Source organism: Erpetoichthys calabaricus, chromosome 2, assembly GCF_900747795.2.
Source record: "Erpetoichthys calabaricus chromosome 2, fErpCal1.3, whole genome shotgun sequence".
Taxonomy (NCBI): domain Eukaryota; kingdom Metazoa; phylum Chordata; class Cladistia; order Polypteriformes; family Polypteridae; genus Erpetoichthys; species Erpetoichthys calabaricus.
This window is the reverse complement of record NC_041395.2, coordinates 347,546,645-347,572,789: the sequence shown is the minus strand read 5'-3', so window position 1 is coordinate 347,572,789 and position 26,145 is coordinate 347,546,645. Positions and strand designations below refer to the sequence as shown.

General features: G+C 38.3%; 2 protein-coding genes across 2 annotated transcripts in view; both read right to left on the bottom strand.

The window, feature by feature from the left end:
* The window catches only part of LOC114647400 (uncharacterized), a 723,921-nt gene that overhangs the window by 78,645 nt on the left and 619,131 nt on the right, over positions 1–26,145 (bottom strand). The window lies entirely within an intron of this gene.
* Positions 1–26,145, bottom strand: part of LOC114647399 (uncharacterized) — a 56,249-nt gene that overhangs the window by 8,958 nt on the left and 21,146 nt on the right. Inside the window, exons 3-8 of the mRNA XM_028796115.2 lie at positions 24,123–24,443; positions 19,654–19,761; positions 17,976–18,380; positions 8,463–8,840; positions 8,024–8,338; positions 3,529–3,849 (exon numbers count right to left, since the gene is read on the bottom strand). Of these exons, the coding sequence (XP_028651948.2) occupies positions 3,529–3,849; positions 8,024–8,338; positions 8,463–8,840; positions 17,976–18,380; positions 19,654–19,761; positions 24,123–24,443 (1,848 nt within the window). The remainder of the gene's footprint in view (positions 1–3,528; positions 3,850–8,023; positions 8,339–8,462; positions 8,841–17,975; positions 18,381–19,653; positions 19,762–24,122; positions 24,444–26,145) is intronic.

Sequence of the window (26,145 nt, the reverse complement as noted above, 5' to 3'; positions counted from 1 at the left end):
TTGAGAAAAAAAAAATGGGTTTCCCCCTTTTTCAGTTCTGTGGTTTTATCAGAACATAAGAATCATATTGTCCTCATCAAGTCCTACAACTAGATAAATTTAACCTCAGGCAGCAAATACATCATAGATTTTATGTTATCATTTATTCAACAAAAAATGAGCACATTTTCCAAATGTATGTGTGAGTGGAACTGCACCCTTATTCTTTCCAAATCATCTGTACAGATAATCTGAGGCAGTTGCTGCTCACCAAGTGCACTCGATTTTACTTTCTGAGTATGAAATCAGAATCTTTAACAGTTTGGTTTTTGCAGTAACAAGATGCCAAGAACAAACTTGTGTTTATCAAACACAATACTTATGGTTATTGTTCTAGTACTATGAATACAGTACTTTTGAAGATGTCATAAATTTTTTCATAAATATATATCCATCAGCAAACCTTATAATTGGAGGCGATTTCAATGACGTTACGGATAATACTATAGGCGATTATCCACCAAGACCTCATGTCACCAGTAGCAGAATTCCGAGTATAAAAGCAGAACCTTTAGCAGTTTGGTTTTTGCGGTAAAAAGACACCAAGGACAAACCTCTGTGCTGATTTCCAAAAGGCAGCCGTGGCCACACACAAATTCAGGACAGATTTGTGTGAATTCCATTCTGCAGTGGAAAGTGGAAGTGGGAAATTACCTCAGATATCACACTAAAATTGCAAAGAATCCAAAACCTACACATCATGCAACTATAATATTTACCAACATGATAAATATTATAGTTCATGTCTTAACTAAACAAGTATGGCTTTGATGGAAAGGGCAGCCAAGAGAAAACATCTTCTCTCCAAAAAGAATAAGGCAACACAACTTGGGTTTACAAAGCTGACCCTTAGCAAACCACAAGTCTTCTGGAACAACATCCTCTAGGGAGATGGGACTGAAAAAAAAAGAGTTATTTGGTAGTTATGGACAACGGCAAAAATCAAACACAAAAATGACCTAGCAGCCATCAAGCAAAGTAGTGCCAGGTGAGCAGGAGTGTGCTAAATTTCCTCCAGTTGCAACGGAGGTGACTAAATCTCATCCATAAAATAACTCCCACAGGCTAATGGGGTCAATTAAAATAGCAGCAGCAGGGGTCTATCAATACTGAATTTGTAGACCCCCATTCTAAATTGTCTACATCAAATAAAAGATGCAGTATTGAACACCCAAGTGCAAAGCAGCAGCAGTCCACAATGAATGAAACACCAGTTCATCACAGGAGATTCACACACCCCAAAACAGTTTAGAGACACCAACAATCCTGTCAACAGGACTTAAACAGTCCATACAAATTTGGGGAGCAGTCTGCATCTGGTGCCTGATAGACCTAAACACTGCCTATCAGTTGAAAGTCTACTTGTTAAACTGGAATGAAGAGAAAACATGCAGGAATGAACAAAAATACAGCAGACCACCAGCACTTACATACAAAGATAACAAATGTTTGAGCGCTGCCTAGAATGACAGTTTGAATTTGTTTACGGACCAGAAAATGAAATGTAATCGTAATAACTGTCCATGATCAAAAGTCAGCAAGTGAAATATACACAATACCAGTAAACCCGCGATTCTCTAAAGAATCGCAAATCCGAGAATGGCAATTACTTTCTGTTCTCTCCAATATTTGTAGAGATGTAAGATCATGGAGGTTGGGAGCGTCCTGGGAAAGATTTCATTTAATGAAAGAAATATATTTGTAGTACAGTGATTTCGTTTTGGAGCCATGACTCGTTTGGTTCTGGTGTTTCAGAAGTGCGTTGTAGGCGCCTTCGTTCATTGTTTTTATCCATGCAGTGTCGTTTTATTTTTCTATGGGTATGTTGTTAGCTAGACGTCGTTTGCTGTTAGGAATTATAATTGAACCGCTGACCGCAGGCACTGTGGAGTAGCTGACTGCTGGTACTGTCAGTAGTCACCACCACCTCAAGTTTAAATATATACACATATATAGACACCGCATTCACTGTGCTTCCCAGTAGACACGATACGTCAGCCCGCCTATAAGATACCTGAGCTGTTTCTTTTTGGAGCCGTGACTCCTTTGCTTCTGGTGTTTCAGAAGCACGTTGTAGGAGCCTTCGTTTATTGTTTCTATCCATGTGGGCTCATTATTGTATTTCCAATCGTTGAGCTCAAGGAGCGTTCGATTATTGTTTTTATCCATCTGGTCTCGTTTTTGTGTTTTCTGTGGCTGTACTGTCAATACTGAATTACTGTAATGTGATTCGAATATGCTGTAGTATATTGTAGTCTGGACCTTTGGGGATTCCGTAGTAATACGGAATTATGGGTATTGGGGAGCTGTGTAACGTGTACTCTGGAAAATGATCTTAATAAAGGACCTGTTAAAGTTTATTACTTATAGCCTGTCTCGTCTTCCTCTCGGGCAGCGGTTGTATTGTGACGTGACGTTTATTTTACAGGTTGTGTTGTGTTGCTTGAGCACTACCTACTGAACTCTGGGGCGCTGAGTCGCAGGGCACGTGCGCTTCGATGCGTCCGTGAGCCGCGACCGTGCGCCCGTCTGAGCCGGAACATCCGGTATACAACCTTCGGTTAGTAATATGGATAACCCAGTAATAAAGCCAAATCACTAAAGCAGAATCATCATCAGAAGGGGAACATGCAAGAATCTTCTGCCAAGAAGCGAACATAAACAAACACACTTACAAAGTCTTTGAGGAATCCATAATCTTGGATAACCAGGAAGTGCACAACCCTAACCTTTATACAATCGAGATGGTGACATCACACTGTGCACTTCAGAGCACTTGACACAGCAACGCTATGGCAGTCACATCTCAAAATAGCAGCATCCACAGGAATACAAAATGACATCAGAAAAGATGCAATTAATTTTTTAATTACTTTAAAAATTGTTTTGAAACCAGTAACAGATGTCAAATACCACCTGCAATACATTTTCATAATGGCTACAAGTCATACCTTTTTCTTTTCTTTTTAATTTTCTGCTTTATAAGCATTCTGGTGTGTGTTCAGACCAAAGTGTGTGTGTGTGTGTATATGTATTTATTTACTTACTTACTTACTTTTGGACATGTGCAGAGGAGAGATGCTGGGGATATTGGAAAGAGGATGCTAAGGATAGAGCTGCCAGGCAAGAGGAAAAGAGGAAGGTCTAAGAGAAGATTTATGGATGTGCCGAGAGAGGACATGCAGGTGACGGGTGTGACAGAGCAAGATGACGAGGACAGAAAGATATGGAAGAAGATGATCTGCTGTGTGGTGACCCCTAATGGAAGCAGCCGAAAGAAGAAGACTTACTTATTTCTTTATCTACGTATGTACTGTATTTATTTAAAGAGCTTCTGTAAAAAGCCATATATCCCCCAGGGGCAAATAAAGTTCTATCAATCTAAAAAACAAACTCAGAAATCCAACAAATTGTAATAAAAAATAAACTATTCATTAAAGCTCAGAATATTGGAAAAGAAAACAAGTCAGATCCCTTTCCTCCACCTACCTTTAAATCTCATAACAAATAAGTCCTTATCAGGCCGATAGGTGATTCCCCGGTGAATCATCTCAACAGAAAAGTGACTGCCCAGGTCGTTCAAGGTGGGGTAAAATGTCCGCTGTGTTCTTCGATAGTACAGTCTTTTTTCCTCATCAAACTCGGGCTCCTCGGTTTTTGTTCCGTCCTCCATTCTTTCAAACCCTCGAACCCAAACAACTGTACAATCTTTTGGGTAAAACTCGGTGACCACACAGGAGAGTGTAAGAGGCATTCCAAGCACTGGTAGTTTTGGGTCACTGAGAATTTCATATACTTTTGGAGGTGAAACTAAATGGGACAGAGAAGATACAAATATATATATATTATATAAAAATGAGACTGGCAACAGACAATAATGTAAGCAACCCAAAACTCAATGCATTCTAAAGGATCACAATACCCGTTGTACAACTCTTAGTGAGTGTGCTTATACCTTTGTCTGTCGGTGAGGCTCCATCTCTCTTTTAGCCCTCATAATGTCTACACATGCACACTCACTGCTGCTTTTGGGTCTCTTTTTTAAACTAGTTCTAACACTCCTCTTTAAGTGCCCTGGAAATTCTATTTTTCCCCCACAAACCTATTTTAGGCTGCTTAACCATTTTGTCTTTTTTAACAGCAATAAATAGACAGCTTCATCCAATCGAGTATCACACAAGCAAACTTCATGGGTAAAAATAAATCGAGTCTTGGGCTACCTGCCTGTGTAAAGTCTGCATGGTCTCCCTGTGTGTGCGATTTTTCCTCCTGTGCTCTGGGTACACTGGGTCGTGTGTTGTCACCCAAAAACAGTATGAGTGAATGTGGGGGGGGTGTTAAGGGACTCTATGATGGACTGGCAACCAGTGCTGCCAGCTTAGTCACAGGCTCTCTGTAACCTCTAGCTAGATCCTTCATTTTGAAAGTGGAGGGATGGATGGAGAAATTCAAACAAAAGAATTTTCTTGCTGTGGGATGCTGGCTAATTGTGGGATTTAAATCAAAAGGTTTTTGGTTTCATACTGACATGTACTTTACTGCATGAAGCTGAGTGAGTAACATAATGCACCTGGGGCTCTAGCTTATTAAGGTGGCATCAAGTATAGTCCCAGGAAACTGCAGAATCAATGAGTGGGCATACTCACTTGAACCTGACCAACTCAGACTTGCTAATCAAAGTGAACTGTATGTGTTTAGGGGAAACTCTGAATCATAGACAATGGAGAATATGTAAGGTCCATTCAAATTGTTAGCCTGGCTGGGATTTAAGCACAGTCCATTTGGACTCCTTACACTGCAGTTCACAAAAACCGTAGACATACATATCAACTCGTGTTTGGGATGATGTCGCTAAACACATCTTTAAATAAGGTTTCTATCTTATATTTTACCAGTAATCTCTTCTAGTAGTTTTTGTGTATTTTTTCATTTTTTTTTGTTTGCACTTTAATTTTATTTTTTTGCACTTTGCCCTTTGGGGCCATCATAGTGGCGACCAACCAAACTACCGTAAATGCTACATAAAATCCATTCAAGTGAAAGGTGGGTTAGAACTGATTTAAAAGAAATTGCAAGGTAAAAGTTTTGGAAGCTTTACAAGATATAGGATGCTTAACTATTCTATTTTTACTTTTTGTTAATTTGAGGAAATGTAGGAAAAGTTTTAATGTTTCATCCCTAACAGGTGAAATTTAGGGTGCGTTTACAGAGTTCACACACAAAAACGACCTGAAGACGATTTCACAATTAAAACAGATGACTTAATTCTCTGCTCTCACTTTCCAGAAATAATCATCCTGTACAGACTCTTTTAAAAATAAAAAAAAGACTCCACTCAGTTTTAGTTGTGTTACAAATCATTGCTCACCATCAGTCCTCTATCTCCACAACATACTATTCCTGCAAACTCAGATTTACAGCCTACTACGTCATTTATTTATTTATTTTATCCACCTCAAATTTATTTCATTGTTTCAACTTAATATTTGTCTCCCAATGACCATTAAATCATCAGGGTGTATCTTTTGTAAATGACGCATGTTCATAACAAGACACTGTGGACTTATTACTGCAGTATTTTACTAAACTGGCAATTTAGATTACATCTCCTCAGCTTCTCAACGCACTATGAATGTTTTGGTTTTATTAAAGTAACAGAATAAAAAGTAAAACTGGAGTTTGTAAACCAACAACGAATGAACATCTTTTGGATATGGAGCTGCATGTAGCATCACAATGACATTTTAAAGCTGCTTCGGGACAGATAAAAAGTTAAGATAGTCATACAAGACGCCTTGGCAATTTCAGATTTAATTTCTAAACTGGGTAAACATTCTTTAAGTGATAATTTGCAGATGCAAGTTAGCATTTCATGTGAATTCAAAAAGTATGTCAGTGTGCATTTAATTTTTTTGTTAATGTGTCCACCTGTAAGAGTTATATTTAAACTATACTTTCACCTTCATTTATTCAGAGAAAGTATTTTTTAGATTGAAAATTCCTTTGTGTTAGATTGAAAATTCCTTTGTGTTTATTTTTATATATTATGTATTAATGTATTTTTAATGTTACTAAAAATAATTGTGAAAGTACCATTTTCTGTGTTTTTTAATTGCACAGATTAGCACTATGCAAAATAACAATAATAACCATGTAGTAAATAAATAAATAAACCCTCTCAGGGTTAGTAGCGAGATCCTGCCCCAAGTGGAGGAGTTCAAGTATCTCAGGATCTTGTTCACGAGTGACGGAAGAATGGAGCGTGAGATCAACAGGCGGATCGGTGCAGCAGCCGTAGTAATGCGTGCTCTGCATCGGTCTGTCGTGGTGAAGAATAAGCTGAGCCGCAAGGCGAAGCTCTCAATTTACCGGTCGATTTATGTTCCTACCCTCACCTATGGTCATGAGCTATGGGTAGTGACCAAAAGAACGAGATCGCGAATACAAGCGGCTGAAATGAGTTTCCTCCACAGGGTGTCTGGGCTCTCCCTTAAAGATAGGGTGAGAAGCTGAGAGTAGAGCCGCTGCTCCTCCGCATCGAGAGGAGTCAGATGAGGTGGCTCGGGCATCTGATCAGGATGCCTCCTGGACGCCTCCCTGGTGAGGTGTTCCGGGCACGTCTAACCGGGAAGAGGCCCCAGGGAAAACCCAGGACACGGTGAAGGGACTATGTCTCCCGGCTGGCCTGGGAACGCCTCAGAATTCTCCCGGAAGAGCTAGAAGAAGTGGCCATGGAGAGGGAAGTCTGGGCATCTCTGCTCAAGCTGCTGCCCCCGCGACCCGACCTCGGATAAGCGGAAGAGAACGGATGTAGTAATAACCATAATGATAATGGTCATGTGACCAAAACAATGGAAATTTCCAAGAAGGAACCAATGGGGTGTCCCGACTACTAGATGAGATTTCTGCAGGTAATGCTGCCCCCTTGTTTCCTGTACTTATTAACCACGAGTTCTTCAGCTCAATATTACATTTTAATTTTATTTGCTCTTTAAACATTATGTAATGAAGCAGAGTGCTGTATAAAATAAGGACTAGTCCCTTCTTTTCACTGGAACATTCAGTACAATTTTTCCTACATTATTTCTGTAAATTTGAACTCTTTAAGGCTACTTCCTCATTTCCTGAGGGTCCACTGTGCATTTCGGGTGTTTAAAATTTGCATTAGAATAACTTTTCCATTATCTGCATATACCATTTTTGTATTCAATTTACCCTTGTCTACTTGACTTGTACTGTTTATTCCTCATCTAGAATGTTAAAGTAAACACCTTATTCCAGGGGTGGCAAGGCCCAGTCCTGGAGCGCCGCAGTGGCTGCAGGTTTTCATTCTAACCCTTTTCCTAATCAGTGACCAATTTTCACTGCTAATGAACTTCTTTTTCCCTTCATTTTAATAGCCCTGTTGTTAAGGATTCAGTGCTCTGAATTAATTGTTTTCTTCATTAAATGACAGCCAGACAGAAAGCAAATGTGAAACAAGTCAACAGTTGACCAGCTAAATTGGGGCTTCAAACTCCAACTAATTTCACTCCAACCAGTTTCTTAATGAGAAGCCAATTCTTGCTGTTAATTAAACTCGTTATCTAATTCTATGGCTTGTTGCTGCTCTCATTCTGACACAGCAGACATTTCCATAACTGTTGATTTTCTGTTTTTTCTAAGAACATTGTAAAAATGTTTTGGGGACCTGAGAGATCAACCTTACTGAGAACTTCACCTTTCTTTATTTTCAGATATTGTGTGGTGGGCACGGGTGAGCTGGTCATGTGGCACCTTGTTTTGTGTCTCATTATTGTTTGGCAGCTAATTAAAGAAAAAGAAACAACTATGGGGCCTGAATCAAGTTAATCAACATTAAGGCAAAAGAAGTTAATTAGCAGCAAAAACTAATGAAGAAGATGATTAGAATGAAAACCTGCAGCCACTGAGGCACTCCAGGACTGGAGTTTGCCGCCCCTGCCTTATTCTAAGTTCTACTTACCCAGTTCCTCTAAGGTCCATTTTGTTTCTCGAAACTCAGGTAAACTCTCGTGCTCAACCAAGCATTTAAACACTTTGTTCACATCTGGCCAGTAGGGAACAGTTTTCAGGGTACTTATGCAGCTGAAAAGTCCATCGTCCAACTGTTTTGGGGTTCCAACATCACTTCCCTCTGTAACGAGGGTGTCACCGAGATACCAAGACACCTTAAGCGAAGTCTGTGGATAGTATGAGTGAATTCTACAGGATAAAACCATTGGGGCACCTACTATAGCTGCTTCATCCTTTAGCATAATTGGATCTAGTTTTGGAGTTGCTGAAAGAAACAAAGAGTGAACCATCTTTAGTGAAACAGTTAAAAATTGGAATATTCAGGAGGCTACATGCAAACCATCAGCTTAATTTTGCAGGTACTAGATACCAAATCATATTGTGCTTACCTTTCACATGAATATCTTTCTCCCGTTGCACTGAACACGTGGCAATGTGCTTAGCTTCACAGAAGAATGTGGCTTTGTCATCGTCCATGACTGACGGAATAAAAGTCAAAACACTAATGACATCATGAGTGCAGTCGTTCTTGTCCATCATCTCACTTATACTATGATGAAACTTTAATAAATCATTATCACTAAAGTATTTCAAATCTTCTTTCTCATCAAGACAAAGGATTTTCTTTTTGTTCTCTCTTGGCTTTTGTTTATACCATGTGATGATCAAAGGGCGGGGTTTGAATCCATTGATAGGGCAGGTCAGGGCCACAAGGTCGCCATGTGCTATAATGGGTGGTATCAATATCTGATTTATTCTGGGTTTCACTGTTAATGAAGAAAACACAGAAATGAACGGGTCAATGTTTAATGCTGAAAAAAACCAAAAAAAGATTTATACATTCAATGACATTGTTTATGAATACAGAAATTATTCATTTGTAAAAATTAATTTAACCCAGGTATCTGGGTTTTAGCAACCAGGACCAGACAACCCTGCTGTGGTCTCAAGCAGTTACATGAGTGGGAAAAGTAGAAGCTTTCACTGTGTGTTCTTCTTTTATGCTTACATCCCTTGAACAATTCATAGGACTCTCTTGCCTGTGCCTCTATCTGGCATTCCTTTCAGGGGAAGGTTATAATTCGGGCCCCTGTCTTGGACATGCTCCAGCACCTACTGATAAAGGCCCTGACCCTAACTATCTTTACAGGTGATTAAACTACAGAAATGGCTGATGCTGTCTAAATTACTAAAAAATAACTCTTAAGTGAATTGACTTTGTAATAAAAAGTAACATTCTGGCTATAAATTCATCCACTGAACTGGACAGGTGGGTTAGACATGTGGCATTTGAGAATATGAACCCATCTGACCTAATAAATGTATCTAGCTCACTAGTGCTTTTTAATTGGTTTTATTAAATCAGAAATGCAAATATAAATCAATCATGAAGGCCAGAGGTTGCTTATAAGCTGGATACACAATTAGAAATTATTGTTTATTTAAACGGAAAAAAACATACAAAATTACAAGAAAAACAAAAAATATTTTGGGGTCAGTCAAAATATTGCAATCATTTTCCAACACATAATTACAATGACTGCGATGCAATCCGTGGTGTCTGTTGTAGCACCAACTAGTAAGGGTCCTTTTAGATAAACCATGAACGTTTAACTGTAATAAAGTGTTAAAGCTGTCTGTAACATTTTGAAAAGCCTGTGCAATGCTGCACAGAAAAACAAAAATACACCTTCAACGGAGAAGCAGCTGCACCTTTTTCAGGTTCAAAACGATGAGCAGCATCTGAGCTGGCAAGGCAACAAAGAGAAAAATCCACAATCTAACAAAGTTTGCTTTAAAGACTTTTGTTCATCTTTGAACTTTGAGTAATCACAAAAATTCAGGAAAAAAAATGGCATATGCAAAATAGAAAAAGAAAAAATGGTTTCTTCTTGCAGTGTTAGCCTTGTCATTTTATGCTTTAGTACTGTACCTTCAATGCTTAAAGTTACTTTTCTATAGTATATTCTAATGCAGTGGTTTCCAACCTGGGGTCTGTGTCAAAATGGGGAGAATAAAAATCATATGATTATATAATTTAAAAAGTTATAAATAATAAACCTTTTGTCTAGCTCACCTTGTATTTTAAAAATAGCATTGTCACTTTGTTAGTGTGCCTGCCAGTTATGCTATTAATAAACATGATTTTCAAATGCTCGTCTGCCGTAGATGTACACGTTACATCGTGGAGTTAAAACAGTTCACAGCAAGCTGGACATAGTGCGTCAGATACTAAAACACATGCAATGATGGACTGTTTTTTACAAAGAAAACATTCTGAAGAAAACCCATCTTATAGTTCTGTTTTAAATTCATCAAATGAGTCACATTCTAAAAGCAACATTTGATAATCTAGACAGTATGAAGCTTCATACATAGGGTTTGGATTTGAGCTGGCTAAGAAAAAAAGATCGACTTTTATACCCTAAATGCATTCTTTGCCAGGACATTCTGTCAAATGCATGTCTAAAGCTGTCAAAATTCAAAAGACATCTACAACAAAAGCATCCAGTCGATGTTGGAGAACCTGTTGACTTTTTCCAAAGGAAAGCAGCACCGCCTGTGAAACAAGCGAGCACTTTCACACAGCAAGCAACGGTTTCAGAGAGGGCACTGAAGGCGTCTTTTTTGGCGTCGCATTAGATTGCCGTTGCAAAGAAAACTCACACAGTTGGAGAACATCTGACATTACTGGTGACCAAAGACATAGTTTGGGAATTGCTTGGTGAGGAAGCTGCCTGTAAAACTGACACTGTCCCTTTTGTCAGACCACACCGAGTATAGATCAGGGGTTCTAAACCTGAGGTCCATAAGGGTCAGATAAAAATTAACATTTATATTCACAATACAGCCTGGTACTGTTGATGTAGATGTAATAGTAGTACTAGTAGTAGTAATGGTAGTAGAAAACGTAGTAGTAGTAGTAGTAGATCTGTTTAAATTTGCACAAGAGGATTGTATTTCATAATTATAATGAGTGGCCATTACTTTTTGCGTAAAAAAGGAGTGATTTTTTTAGATTGTTTACTTTAAAGTTTAATAATACTTTGTGAATGTCATATATGTATGAGACAATCAAACCTCGATAAATAAAGTATATTATATTCATTGCATGCAAACTTGTGTTTATGTGAATATTTCTAGAGAAGGGGGTCCATAGCTTTCATCAGATTCTTAAAGGGGTCCGTGACTCAAAAAAGGTTAAGAATCACTGGTGTAGATGGACATCTGACAGGCCTCAGGATGTAACTGATGTAACAAATGGCTCTTCCTTTGCGTTGCATTTGGATGAAAGCACAGACATAGCTAACGCAGCACAGCTTATTGTTTATGTCAGATTAATTGGAGATGGAAAGTTTATTGAAGAGCTTTTTTTCTGCAAAGAAATTCGGGGGAAGAAAACAGGTCAGGATATTTTTCAAATTTTGGATGTGTTCATGCAAGCAAATTACTCTGACTTGCCTCATTGCGTGGGTGTCTGTATGGATGACGCCGCTGCCACAACAGGCAAGCAAGGTGTAGTTGTCGCCTTAATAAAGGCCCAAGCTCCAAATGCCATGGATACACACTTCATGCCTCACAGAGAACCACTTCTCATTAAAAGAATGGAGGATGAATTGCAACAAGTGCTTTAAGATGTTGTTAAAGTTGCAAATATAATCAAAGCACATCATTAAACCCAGGCCGTTTGCCAAGCTCTGCAGTGACATGGGTGCCAGTTTCAAAAGCCTTCTGCTGCATTCTGTAGTCAAGTAGATATCTAGCAGGGCAGTTTTACGGGTGTTTGATCTCCACAAAGAGCTGCATGAATTTCTCTTGTATCAGAATACCCAGTTTGCTAGCTGTTTTGACAACCAGTCCTGGGTTCTGAAGCTTGTGTATTTGGCTGACATATTTCAACTTATAAATAGCTCAACTCAAAGCATGCTGGCCTGCGATCATAGCATACTTAATTTGCAAAATAATTTTTTTGCATTTATACAAAAAAAAAAAAAAAAGGATTTTGGGAGAAAAAGCTAAACAAAGGAAATACTGTAATGTTCCCGCTCCTTCAACAGGAGCTCAGAGTGTCCAATGCACCTGCAGACATAGTCCTGCCAATACTGTAATGTTGTCACATCTGACACAACTGAAGGAGTTTTATTTCCCAGAGCTGGACAGTTGTCATTTAAACTGGATCAGAAATCCATTGGGGTCCACAACTGAAGAGGACTGTCTTGATTTGAGATCACAAGAGTAATTAATTGAAATAGCTAATAATGAAGGTTTAAAAATGCAATTCTCTGCCATTCCACTGTCAGAATTTTGGAGCAATCTCAGAAACAAATATCCAATGTTGAGCAAAAAAGCCATCTGATGCCTCTTACCGTTTGTAATAACATAACTGTGAGGCGGGTTTGTCTGTACTAAAAGTACTGAAAACCAAAAACAGAGCACATCTAAATGTGGAAAATGATTTAAGATTGTCCCTAAGCCAGCTGCAACCCAGAGTGGACAAACAGTGCAGGAACATCCATGGCCAAAGGTCTCACTAGGTCTATGCTGAGTTTAATTAATGTATTTAGTACAAGTAGGCTATTTCTTCCATAGAAGAAGTGCCTTGTTTTATATAGTTTGTTACGTGCACTTAACAGGAAGGAGGTCTGTATAGCAGTTTATTATAGACATGAAAGATATGCCATTTTTTGGATGGTGATAGGTAAAGTGTCCTCAGCCTAAGGAAAGTCTCCTAGGGGGACTTTGGGAACCCCAGCTCTAATGAACTTACAGTAAGAGGGATCAAACTACAAGGTGCAAGTTAAATTACATTACGTTATGCCATGCTACTCTTTGAAACTGTTTGTCCATCATGCCTGAAAGGCAGCTACTCAGAATACCAGGAAATAAATTAGAATAGTCCATTTAAAGCTGGGCTAATGGGCTGAATGGCACTATTTGAATATAATCCGTATATATTATAAAAAGTAATGTTTGAATGTAAAGGGATGGTTATTTGCTTTACCCCCACTCATTTCACCATTAGCCTACTACTCCAGCAATATCTTTTTATGGATCCCCGAGTACCTTGCCATACATAACTAGTAAGACTTTTGTATTGCTTGGCCTGTATACCAATTCAGAATTAGAATATTAATTGGGTCTGCAGTGTAACTGGTAGTCTGCATTACATTACCCAACATACCTGTCAAATACTATATATGACATTTTCACTACGTTCATCACATTTTAGGGGTTATACTAATAAATATTAGCTTGACATAAAGAAACTAAGAAATGGCACAAATTTAGTGTCGGCATGTTTGTATTAAGAAATGAGTTATGTCTTCTTGTCTGTCCTGCTAACTCCATAATCACAGCTCTTTGCCCTTCGACAGAATCGCTCATTTCTTCGGTAGTGTAGACAAGATGAATAGCAACTTTGTCTGAAATTTGTCTCAATTTTTACTTGCTACAGTTGTTAGCTCTGCCAGTGTTCACAGTTCTATATAGTATTCACACCACTGAGTGCATGAAAGGTACCCCTGATCACCCTGATCTATAACAACTGGTTATAAATTGGATGGATGGATGGACGGACATTTGTAGGCGTACTTGACGCAATCAGTGAATGAATGTGAAGACTCGGTTCCTTTCTTATGAACCCCATAGGATATGCTATTAAAAAGTGATTCATCTCGCCATCATTTTGTCTCTTATGAACAATTTCAAGACACTACAAGTTGATCAATTAATACCCACATCTCGACACTCAATTACAGCACTCTCAAAGCACAAAAAAAAATCAATTTCTGAACTATCTCCGTAAAAGAGTAAAAGTGTTGTCACGCATATGCGCCTGGGGACCACCTTGCGGGCGTCTCAAAAATGTCAATAAGAAATGTATATATTAAAAAAGTGCCTTTTTAAATATGGTATAGATGTATATAGGCAGCACACAGAATGTTTAAACTATTTTTGAACATATTTGAATATTTACTTATTTTTTTGTCTCAGTATTCAAATCTTAATATTTAGCTAATTTAATTTGCCTCTGTTGATGGCTTCTAATTATATTGATTATACAGTTTTATCTAATTCCAGTCACAGCGTACTGCACTATAACATTCAGTGAATACACTTGACTTGAGCATCCATAGTTTTCATTTTCTTTCTCTGTACGTTTAGCATTCGTTTGCTCAGAGGTTGATGCACTTGCTGTTTCCTGAGCAGCTCTTCTTGTCTCCACCCTAGCGGCCCACTTCTTCTCTTCTTTCGTTGGCATCTTTTCACGTTAAAACTGATTAAGTCAGTGTTTGTGTTGCAATTATTTAGTACGTTTTCTTTAATTTTTCACGTAAGCTGGCACTTAAGTCTTCAGTCTGCCTCAAGAATGATTTAAGATATGAAGAGGTAGGGGAAGTGACAGAGAAGGTGGTAGGGATGAGAACGGCGCTTGTACGCATGTGCTGCACGGCCACCCTGCTGGCCACTGCGAAGAGTTGATTCTACAATAAATTAAAACAAAAATAAAAAGAGGAATCATCTTAGAGGTTAATCATCACCCCAAAAGCGGATAGTAGACGTCACATAGTATATGTGTACCAAATTTCAAGTCAATAGTTCAAACGGTTTGTGAGTTACAGGTGATTTAAAATCACAAACAGCCATGGTAGTGTATTATATATAAATATTGTATGCTCACTTAACACAGTAAAAACTTTGATTATCTGTCACTTGATTCACCATCATTCTCTGTTAAGCATCAGGCTCAAAGAAAAAAAAAAATTGCGCACGCAGGCACCCACCTATTCCTGTACTACTAGTGACGTGTGGTATGCTGCGAGCTATGCTGCACATTGGAACAACTCTCTCCTTTGTGCTAGCGTGTAGTGTTTTCCTGAGCACCATGTGTCATGCCCAGTTTGAAATCACTGTGCTAGTTATGTACTCTCAATTTTAATAGCGTATTGTAGCTCTTCCCTTTTGTTATAATTAATCTGCTATACATTGCAATGGATAATAATTGTAAGCGTGTGGTGTTGACATTATTAAACATTTATGAAACGGCAAACTTGCTTCAATTATTGCTTCAATTTACAGAGTAGGAAGAACAACAGTGAACGATATAAAGTGTGATGCCAACACAACTGAAAAACATGTTGAAAGTGGAAACTGCTACTGGTAATATTATTCTGTATTGTAATTTTCTTTTTTAATGCGGTTATATTTTTTTTAATATATTGTGACATGCCGGCAGCTTGTGACACGCTATGGGTGGGGGGGGGGTTGGGGGGGATGGGCAGAAAGGGTGGAATGCTGCAAGTGATGGGACTGGTCGAAGGGCTTCTGTTCTTTATGGGGTGGACATGCCTGTTAGGAGATGAGTGACAGGAGAAGTTAGGAGAAAAAGGGAGGTGTAGCGGAAGGAACTTTTGAGTAGGGAGTGTCACAGGTGGCTGGGTGTGGTCGGCAATCAGCTGCCTATTTAAAGGTCCGCCTCCCGACAATCAAGGCTGGAGTCGGGTGAGGAGGCGGACAAGGTCGGAGAAGGAGGTGGGCGAAGAGAGGCCCATTGTATAGTGTGTGGAAGAGAAGAGAAGAGAGGAGGCTGAAGGAAGCCTGGACTTTGGGACTGTGGGGAATTGGAGTAAGGTGCACTTATTGACTTGTATATAGTAGTTGTGTAAATAAACGTGTGGTGATGGCTTGTAATGTGTCTGCCTGTCTGTGTCCAGGTCGCCTATTCCACAGGAGTCAGAAGACAATAAGTAGGAGCGTTTGCGGTATAGAGAAAGAACGCTAATGGCAGGAGATAAACTGATTTGTAGGGAGAGCTTTCTTTAATGGTTTTGGAGATGTGCTCTGTAACCCAAATAACAGGACAGGGAACAAGACAGGGAACCTTTTTTTACAGAACGACGCATAGAAAACTGCAGCATCTCTGTATTCTGTTTGCTTATTACATTGGTTGTTAACAAAATTAATTCATATAATATTGTAATACTACATTTTGTTAATATAGTTTTGCTTCATAAATAAATATGAGTATTCACTAAACTAATCTACTGTACAGTGGTGTGAAAAACTATTTGCCCCCTTCCTGATTTCTTATTCTTTTGCATGTTTGTCACACAAAATGTTTCTGATCATCAAACACATTTAACCATTAGTCAAATATAACATAAGTAAACACAAAATGCAGTTTGTAAATGGTGGTTTTTATTATTTAGGGAGAAAAAAAAATCCAAACCTACATGGCCCTGTGTGAAAAAGTAATTGCCCCCTGAACCTAATAACTGGTTGGGCCACCCTTAGCAGCAATAACTGCAATCAAGCGTTTGCGATAACTTGCAATGAGTCTTTTACAGCGCTCTGGAGGAATTTTGGCCCACTCATCTTTGCAAAATTGTTGTAATTCAGCTTTATTTGAGGATTTTCTAGCATGAACCGCCTTTTTAAGGTCATGCCATAGCATCTCAATTGGATTCAGGTCAGGACTTTGACTAGGCCACTCCAAAGTCTTCATTTTGTTTTTCTTCAGCCATTCAGAGGTGGATTTGCTGGTGTGTTTTGGGTCATTGTCCTGTTGCAGCACCCAAGATCGTTTCAGCTTGAGTTGACGAACAGATGGCCGGACATTCTCCTTCAGGATTTTTTGGTAGACAGTAGAATTCATGGTTCCATCTATCACAGCAAGCCTTCCAGGTCCTGAAGCAGCAAAACAACCCCAGACCATCACACTACCACCACCATATTTTACTGTTGGTATGATGCTCTTTTTCTGAAATGCTGTGTTCCTTTTACGCCAGATGTAACAGGACATTTGCCTTCCAAAAAGATCAACTTTTGACTCATCAGTCCACAAGGTATTTTCCCAAAAGTCTTGGCAATCATTGAGATGTTTCTTAGCAAAATTGAGACGAGCCCTAATGTTCTTTTTGCTTAACAGTGGTTTGCGTCTTGGAAATCTGCCATGCAGGCCGTTTTTGCCCAGTCTCTTTCTTATGGTGGAGTCGTGAACACTGACCTTAATTGAGGCAAGTGAGGCCTGCAGTTCTTTAGACGTTGTCCTGGGGTCTTTTGTGACCTCTCGGATGAGTTGTCTCTGCGCTCTTGGGGTAATTTTGGTCGGCCGGCCACTCCTGGGAAGGTTCACCACTGTTCCATGTTTTTGCCATTTGTGGATAATGGCTCTCACTGTGGTTCGCTGGAGTCCCAAAGCTTTAGAAATGGCTTTATAACCTTTACCAAACTGATAGATCTCAATTACTTCTGTTCTCATTTGTTCCTGAATTTCTTTGGATCTTGGCATGATGTCTAGCTTTTGAGGTGCTTTTGGTCTACTTCTCTGTGTCAGGCAGCTCCTATTTAAGTGATTTCTTGATTGAAACAGGTGTGGCAGTAATCAGGCCTGGGGGTGGCTACAGAAATTGAACTCAGGTGTGATACACCACAGTTAGGTTATTTTTTAACAAGGGGGCAATTCCTTTTTCACACAGGGCCATGTAGGTTTGGATTTTTTTTCTCCCTAAATAATAAACACCATCATTTAAAAACTGCATTTTGTGTTTACTTGTGTTATGTTTGACTAATGGTTAAATGTGTTTGATGATCACAAACATTTTGTGTGACAAACATGCAAAAGAATAAGAAATCAGGAAGGGGGCAAATAGTTTTTCACACCACTGTACATTCAAACGATTTGGAATTTCTAATTAAGCAAACATGCAAGTCTATGGAGATGTGGGAGAATAATGTATGCAGACATGGGAAGAATGTGCAGACTCCATATAAGCAATAGATTGGAACACGGTACACTGGATTTGTGCTGCAGCAGTGCTAGCCATTGCACCACTGTGCTGCCAGACTTGCCACTAATGATATACTTAAAAGAACAGAAAAAACAATTACAAAAAGGTTACCTCCAATGACATTAATTTTCTTGTTCCATCCAATTGGATGCACAGATGCTGTATGTTGAACTTGCAGTTTTAAATATGCATAGTTATCTATATAAATGTCTGGAACAATTGTTATAGTCAATGTAAATGAGCGTGTGCCATCTCCATGCTTCTTATCATGTAAAATACTGGCCTCAAACGAGCCTTCCGGGTCACTGAATGCTAAAAGTTCATTATCTTCAATGATCCGTTCTTGATGTTCTGCTTTGGGCCCAGAAATATGTATTGCAGGTTTCCTTTCCCGTTCTAGATATAAATTAAGTATAATACTCTTAGGGCGAAATCCAGACACCAAGCAGGAAAATACTGACTTTTCTTTATGCTTCAATTCATCAGGAATTTGTAACTCTGTCACTTGAGGAGCAACTAGAAGAGAACATGAAAGAATAAGTTATTAATAGTGTGCAAATCTAAAACTTCAACTTTTCGCATTATTCTGAAAAAGAAAAATAGTAGTGAACTGAGCACATAGTTTTCAACCCAACAAATGTTTATTTTTTCCATTTTTTTATAGTGATTGCATGTTCTTTACATTTTAGTATTAGTATTTCTTTGGTTTTAGAAGTAGATATTGCCCTAAAAAATAAATAAATAACAAATGTGCTAAATATCCAGTGACTGGTATTTATCTTAAAGTTATAGGACAACACTTACTGTAACTAAACAGATGCATCTGTAAAGATTTGGGGATGATTTACGAAATTCTACAATTAAATCTTTTGTTGCCTTTTCTTTCATTACAAAAATGGCACATTTTTCACCTGACCCTGACCTGATTAAATAATAATACTGTGTGTTTCTCTTTGCTCAAAGGTTTAGAAGTGTCTGTTATGTATTAACATGTGGTGTATTGTTACTTTTGTAACAATAATTATCATTTTTCATATTTTATGTATTTTCTGTTATTGTTATAATTATACACTTGTTTTTAATGCGCCTCCATTCCATGTGTTTTATGGGTGAAACCCTAGGACATGGTGCCACTCTTATGACTGCTACTGGGTCCTCACTCTGCCATTTTCTGGAGTCCTGAGTGAAAGATTCAGCCAGCGATTCATTTGAGTTGTACTGGAGTTTTGTGCGAGTACTGAATTACTTATTTTTTCCTTCTAGTTTCTGGATTTTTTTTGTTTTTTCTGTTTTGGTTTATTATTATTACTGGATCTTGTATTATTACTTGTTTGCTGTGGCTTACCTTTTTATTGAAATCCTCTTGTCTTTTTTGCTTTATTCAGCACTGTTGCTTCACTTTTTAGTTTATTAATAAATATTCTTCATTTTTAAAGAATCTGTGTTGCTGTTCTGTCTACAAACCAGGGGTTTGCAGTTAATCCTTATCTTGTTGGCATTTTGTATAAGTTTACTTTATACTTTAACTTGTAAATCTAGTTTTCCTCACTTTGGGCATAGTAAGACAAATGCTTTCAAGAAGTGGTCTGAGGTTAGCTTGGACTGGGTACGTCCCTTCTGGGCTGGCTAGTGAAGGCCCTGTCCAGCTTTGTGGCTATACTTTGACGTTCTTGTACCCGTTTTGTCATGTTTGTGATTGCCGTCACAACACAATATAGAGCTGCTTACTGTTCTTTTTAAGAGAGCAGAAACTATTTAAAATGTAAACCTGAAGAAAAAAATCACTTACTGCTTTTAAAGAATTTTAGATATAAAAGAAATCCAGAAACTGCTGCAAGAAGTAGTACTGGAAAAAGAATCCCCAAGACAACTGGAACCTTTGATGGTACTTCTGGTTCTAAATTGAATACAGGAGAAAAACAATTTAACATTAAACTCTTACAGACGGTAGTCCCATCTTAGTTATACTGTATCTTCAAAGTAGCTGATTTTGAATTTGCTGAGGGTAAGAAGAAAAAAGAAAAATGTACCAATTAGGACACTTGTCACTTTCATAGCCATGGTCAGTGAGTCACAGCAGTTGGCAGTCAGCGTTACTTCACATTGTCAGATCTGAATTCAGTGTTCAACTTTAATTACTTGTATGTAACTGTTGTGTGGGAATTCTTATTTACTTTTGTTCTCTTTGCTCTCAAGCACAGAAAATATAAAAACATGACACAGCAGAAATAATGAAAAATGGGGGGGGGGGGGGGGCAATGAAAAAAATATGACGAGCTAAGAGTGAATTTGACAGCCAAGGTGATAAACAACAGCTATCAGAAGTATGAGATTGTGTTTCTATGCCTTTGGTAGTATGTTTTTATTGACGGACTCTTTTCCAGGACAGAGGCATTTTGAAACATTTTTATAAAGACACAGAGCTGGAATCATTCACTGCTTCTGGACTGATAATTGCTGCAGGGCCCCAACCTCAAATACTTTAAGTTCTATTTCTAGGTTTTCTTGGCTAACTATAAAGATTTTCAAGCTCAGGCCCCTTCTTCAGGTAATATGTAAAATGATTACATCTTGCCTGAGTTGCCTTGAAAAAACTTGCATATTGTGATCTTTTTAGTTACTTAATAAAAGGTGTCATTTTGCTGGACTTCTCACTGCATCCATTAGGACTGGGCAATATATCAAAATTTAAAAATATACCAGGATATAAATAGAGTGGGATATGGATAGAGGCAGTATCGGATATAGTGAGGTTAAATAAAGCTTTGGTTTAACTTGGTCCTCACTGCCTGCTCCAGGCTTCACTACTGTGGTCAGCTAGCAGCCCCACCTCTAATCACTTTTTCGTGCATGCAAATAACTGTCTCGCAACATGGAGAGGTATGACACACAACTGAAGACGACTTAGTGTGTAAAAAGAAGAACAGTAGATCAATTGTTTGCAGGTGGTTTGGATTTCACAGCTCAGATGAGCAGCAGTATTGCATAATACAGTATGTAGAGAATGCCGAGAGCAGGTAGCATCAAAAAGTGGGAGCACTACCAATCTTTTTCATCACTTAAAACAATGGCACAAAGTTCATTACGAAAGGGCTGTTAAAAACTCAGTTCTACTACTGCAGATACAAAACATTCGCCACCCGAAACACCGAAACCAACTCAGAAGACATTGCAAGCTTAAATTTACCCACACCTCGCCTTAAGGCCAGAATTAAGCAGTAAAAGTGAGTTTTAAACTGCTTTCCTTTACAGTGAGTCATGTCAGTTAAAAACATTATTTCACAAAGTGAAGTTTAAATTAGCGACAGCGTAAAATGTGAAATGTTCTTAGGCTAGACTTTTTTTTTTCCAAAAATGAAACGTGTTTTACAAATTTATTTATAAAAAAGACATGCAATTTAAAACTGTAACAAATTTAAATGTGTGTTTAATGTACAGTACACTTTGTTAACTCATCTGTTTATGTATTTATATTGTTATTATAATATTATTAATTTTATATTTATTATTATTTTAACTGTAATGTAGGCTGAATTTTCATATAATTTCAAATTCATTTTCAGAACCTTTAGGCCTGACATTTTTTGCTTACATTTAAACCTTTTATTTACATTTACACTATGTTCTTAACCTGAAAGCAGATGAAGTAGTTCTTTTAGGTACTGTGGGCCAAAAGTTAAAAATATATATATTAACTAGGGGGCTTAGCCCCCTGCTTCCTTCGCTCGCCAACATCCGTGCCTGCACTACGCGGTAGTGTCTTTGCAGTTCTGCCGCTCGCGTATGGGGATGTGGTTGTACAGTTTAAACAGATTTTTATTTTCATGGGAATTGTTACATATGCATAATAGAACTATTTTACATTACAGCGAGTAATCAACCATATTAAAAAAAAAGAGTAAAACGTAATAATTTGAAAGTAAATTATGTTTCATGTTGCATTAGAGTTATTAGTTGATAATATGATTTTGTTCTGTTTGGCTTTGAAATTAACACGCAAATACATTTTAAACTTACACTTTTACTGTAAAACTTAAGTAAAAAAATTTTTGAATTAAATTTTCATCAATATAGCATTGAATTTTGACTCCATGTTTGGACTTTCATCGTGACAACACAACGTATAACTGCACGTGATTGAATTTCATTTCTTTCCCTCTATTAAATAAAACTACTTTTTCAAATGTTTGGTTCTGAGGTTTGTTGTCTTTTCAAAAGCTATTCTAACGGGAAACTATTAATGTGTTAATACAAATGGCGTATCAAGATCTCCTTTGTTGTCTTTTTCCCAGTCCATCTTGGTGGTGATCTCATCAGACCTGCCTCTACTGTAAAGAATCTTGGTGTCATTTTTGATTCCTCCCTCTCTTATTCCGCCCACATAAATCACATTAAGAAATTTTCTTACTTTCACCTCCGTAACATATCCCGTGTTCGCTCCTTCCTCTCCTCTAATGCTGAGAAACTTGTCCATGCTTTTATCACATCCCGCATCAATTATTGCAATTCCCTACTGGCAGGTGCCCCTTCTAATCTTATATCACAGCTCCAGCTTATTCAAAACTCGGCTGCAAGAGTCCTTACTCAAACCAGCAGCAGCAAGAACATCACACCCATCCTGCTCCGTCTTCACTGGCTCCCTGTGTCTTACAGAATCGAATATAAAATCCTACTAATAACCTATAAAGCCTTCCATAACCTTGCGCCAAACTACATCAGTGACCTACTCCATCACTATGTGCCTGTCCGCCCACTAAAGGTCCTCTGATTCTGGCAATCTTGTTGTGCCCCACACTAATCTACACTACATGGGTGACAGCAGGGCCTTCAGCTGTATAGCGCCCAAACTCTGGAATGACCTACCGAAATTAATCAGGTCAGCTGACTCCATGAATTCTTTTAAAAAACAACTCTAAACTCATCTGTTCAGGATGGCTTTTATCTCTACTTGACTTTATTACCCTTCTCTCAGTTTACCTCTCTGTCAAGATGCTCATGTAACCTGTGTGTGTGTGCGAGACCATCAGTTATGTTGTCTGTTAGGCTTTTTTTTTTTTTCTCTGAATTCGCTGTCGCAATCTTCTTTATTTATTTATCTGGTTTGTACAATGCTATATAGTGTATACCCTGCCGTTCTTTCTTATATTCTGTAAGTGCCTTGAGCATGGGAAAGGCGCTATATAAATAAAATGTATTATTTTTATTATTAATGTTATCCGTGGAAGATGTACTACATTACTTTTCTTGGATACATTCTTCTTTCTACAGTAATTAGGGCGGTGGAAGACCGTATGGTGTTAACAGTTGTGACATTCTACGGAATATTGTAAGTTGATGTTTTCATCTTCTGCACGATCACCACCAACTGTTTCAGCATAGTCTATTGATGCGCATTTAACCAATTTGCCATGCAACCGATCGAAATTTTTGGCATTAATTCGCTTCACTTCATCATATTTTACTGCTAGGATTACCCGTGTACTCATTTTATCTGTTGATAACCCTTCGTGATGAAATTCTTCAATAGGATTTAGACATAATACGTCTTCTTTAATTGGGAACTTAAAGTGAAGAAAACGTTAAAATTTATAAGAGCTGACAGAGCAGAAAGTGCATTTGTCAAAAGCATTCACATGAATGAGAGGGGAGATTACCGTGTGCATGGTTAAAAATGATTTAGAGGAGGGCGGGACTTGAAAAAATCTTCCAAAAAGTCTTGTCTTGTCTTACAACAAGAATCGTCTCATCACAGGATTATGATAATAGAACGATTTCTTATGTATTTCAACCTTTATTTTGATAAATAAACAAATTTGTGAGATATCGTGTATGGCTTTGGTCAACAACTTAAAATTTTACTCTCTTCATAAAAATATCTAGATATATTTCGCATATCACCATTCAGCCAAAATATATCAAGATATGATTTTTTTGTCCATATCGCCCAGCCCTAGCATCATTAAAGGCTAACACAATACAACACCCTACTACTATTTCCCAGCTAAAATTCTTACAGATTAATATGTTTTCAAATCAAAATAGATTATCTGATAAAACTGTTCAGAATATGTACTCAGTACTTTAAGATAATATTGAAACACTATTTTTTTTACTTTTAATTAAGCACAAACCTATTATATAGTAGGTAGTTTCCAAATACCATAAAGTGAAATCCAGGCAAACTGAAAATTTAAATAAAATTCTGGGAAAACTCTTGGAAATTCAGATAACTGTAAATAAGTAATGAAAGTAACCAACCTTTGACTCTCAATGATGATTCCACAAAGTAGGTGGGTTCAAATGTCCTGTGCTCCACTTGACATCTGTATACATAGCTATTATCTTCAAGCTCTGGCATTACTATGATGCGGCTGAGGATATCAAAGGCCCCTTGTCCATTCTTAGTAGGACTTCCAGTGCAGATATTATCAGTAATAAGGTCACTCCTACCTTCTTTCATCTTTAACCATTTAATATTAATCTTGCTAGGGTAAAAGTTATTTGCTGTGCATTCAATGGATCGCTCATTACCAAGCAATACTTCTACTTCCTTTGGTTCGATAGCAACATTGGGGCGTTCTTTAAAAACATAAAAATAACATTTTTTTTATTGCAGAATTTACAAAAAAGAAACATTCAATCAAACATTAAAATCCATCACATGTAAATTAAGGTGTTTAGCTTAAAAATAAAAAAAATGTGCATATATTGTAAATAAACTTTGCAAGAAATTTACAGTTTTACATTCTATTGATTTTTTTAACTGTACATAGGAATGCATTTATGTAATCTATCTGTAATTGTCACATAGTGGTAACTCTTTCTACCCATCAGATTTATTGTATAATGGTGCAGTTCTATTATTCATTTTAGTATGCAATGACACTAATTATTCTGAGACAGAAACAGTAATGCATCCCAGCACAATGTATTCTGTAACTGAAGCCACAGAGAATCTGTGCTCTTTCTGTGGGCAAGTTGTCTTCTAGAGAAAAAGTAAAGCATGCTGCTGTTCTTAAAGTTAAAAAAGGGTCAGAATCGTGACACTTGGGGTATGAAGCCTCCACTGGATGAAAAAATGGAAAAAAAGTAAAAACAAAAGATAATGAAAGAGCGAAAGAAGGAAAAAGCAAAAGAGAAAGCAAGCAAGCATAGGGAAACAGAAAACCTGAAAGACCCTAAATAAAGGATGGAGGACTATCTATTGTGAAGACTGGCTCGGACACAGACAGGCAGACACGTACATGTCACCCAACACACGTTTATTATACATTCTATTTACAGTTTAATTGCACAAACCCAGTGCACAAAGCACCAATCACCCCTTTTAAAGTCCTGGCCACAACACAATGCCTTTTCTCTTCTCGGTCCGCCTCCACTCCTCTCCAACACGCTACGTCTTCTTCCTCCCGACTCTCGCCTTGACTGGAGGGAGGCGGCCCCTTTTATATGCCCCGGATGGGCTCCAGGTGCATCATTAGGGCCTCCGTGGCCACACCCCTGTGTGGCGGAAGTTCCCAAGGTGTTACCGGAAGTCCACCGGGTGCTTTCAAGTTTCTTCCCCCCAGCACTTCCCGGTGTGGCGGAAGTACTGAGGGCCAACAGTCCCAAGGCATTGGGGCGCCCCCTGGCGGTGACCATGGGCCCCTACAGGGCTGAGCTTCCAAGCTCCGTACCCGCGGTCCCCAAAGCCACCAGGGAGGATGCCCCCTCGTGTCCTGGAGGAGGCACAAGCCCTCCTCCACTCCCCCTAGGCGTCCCGGCCGGGCCACCAGGGAGGACGCCCCCTCGTGTCCTGGAGGAGGCACAAGCCCTCCTCCACTCCCCCTAGGCGTCCCGGCCGGGCATGGACGCCCGCCGGGCACCACACTATGCTGACATTAAATGTAATCCAATTAGCATACAACAACAAAATGCAATTATTTGTGCTTTGCATTAAATTTTGACAGAAATATTGAGTCAAAGTTAAAAAGAAATCAAATGATTAATTGCTTTTCAATATGAAATACAATATATGGTCTATTTGAAATGGAATAGCGAAGTGTATTGTATTTTATTTCATGTACTAGTTGATTACCCAGTGGCTTCGCTCACTGAGTGCAAGGGAAAAAAATAAAATGTAGTCTATAAGTTATTAAACAGTAAAACATTAACATTTAAGAAGTAAAGATACATTTACTTCTACTGGAGTGGTTTCGGGTAAACTACATTTTAAAGGCACTATAACACAACAGGTAAGTAGTAGATCCCTTGTGAAAGGCGCTACATGACCGCTGTGGTA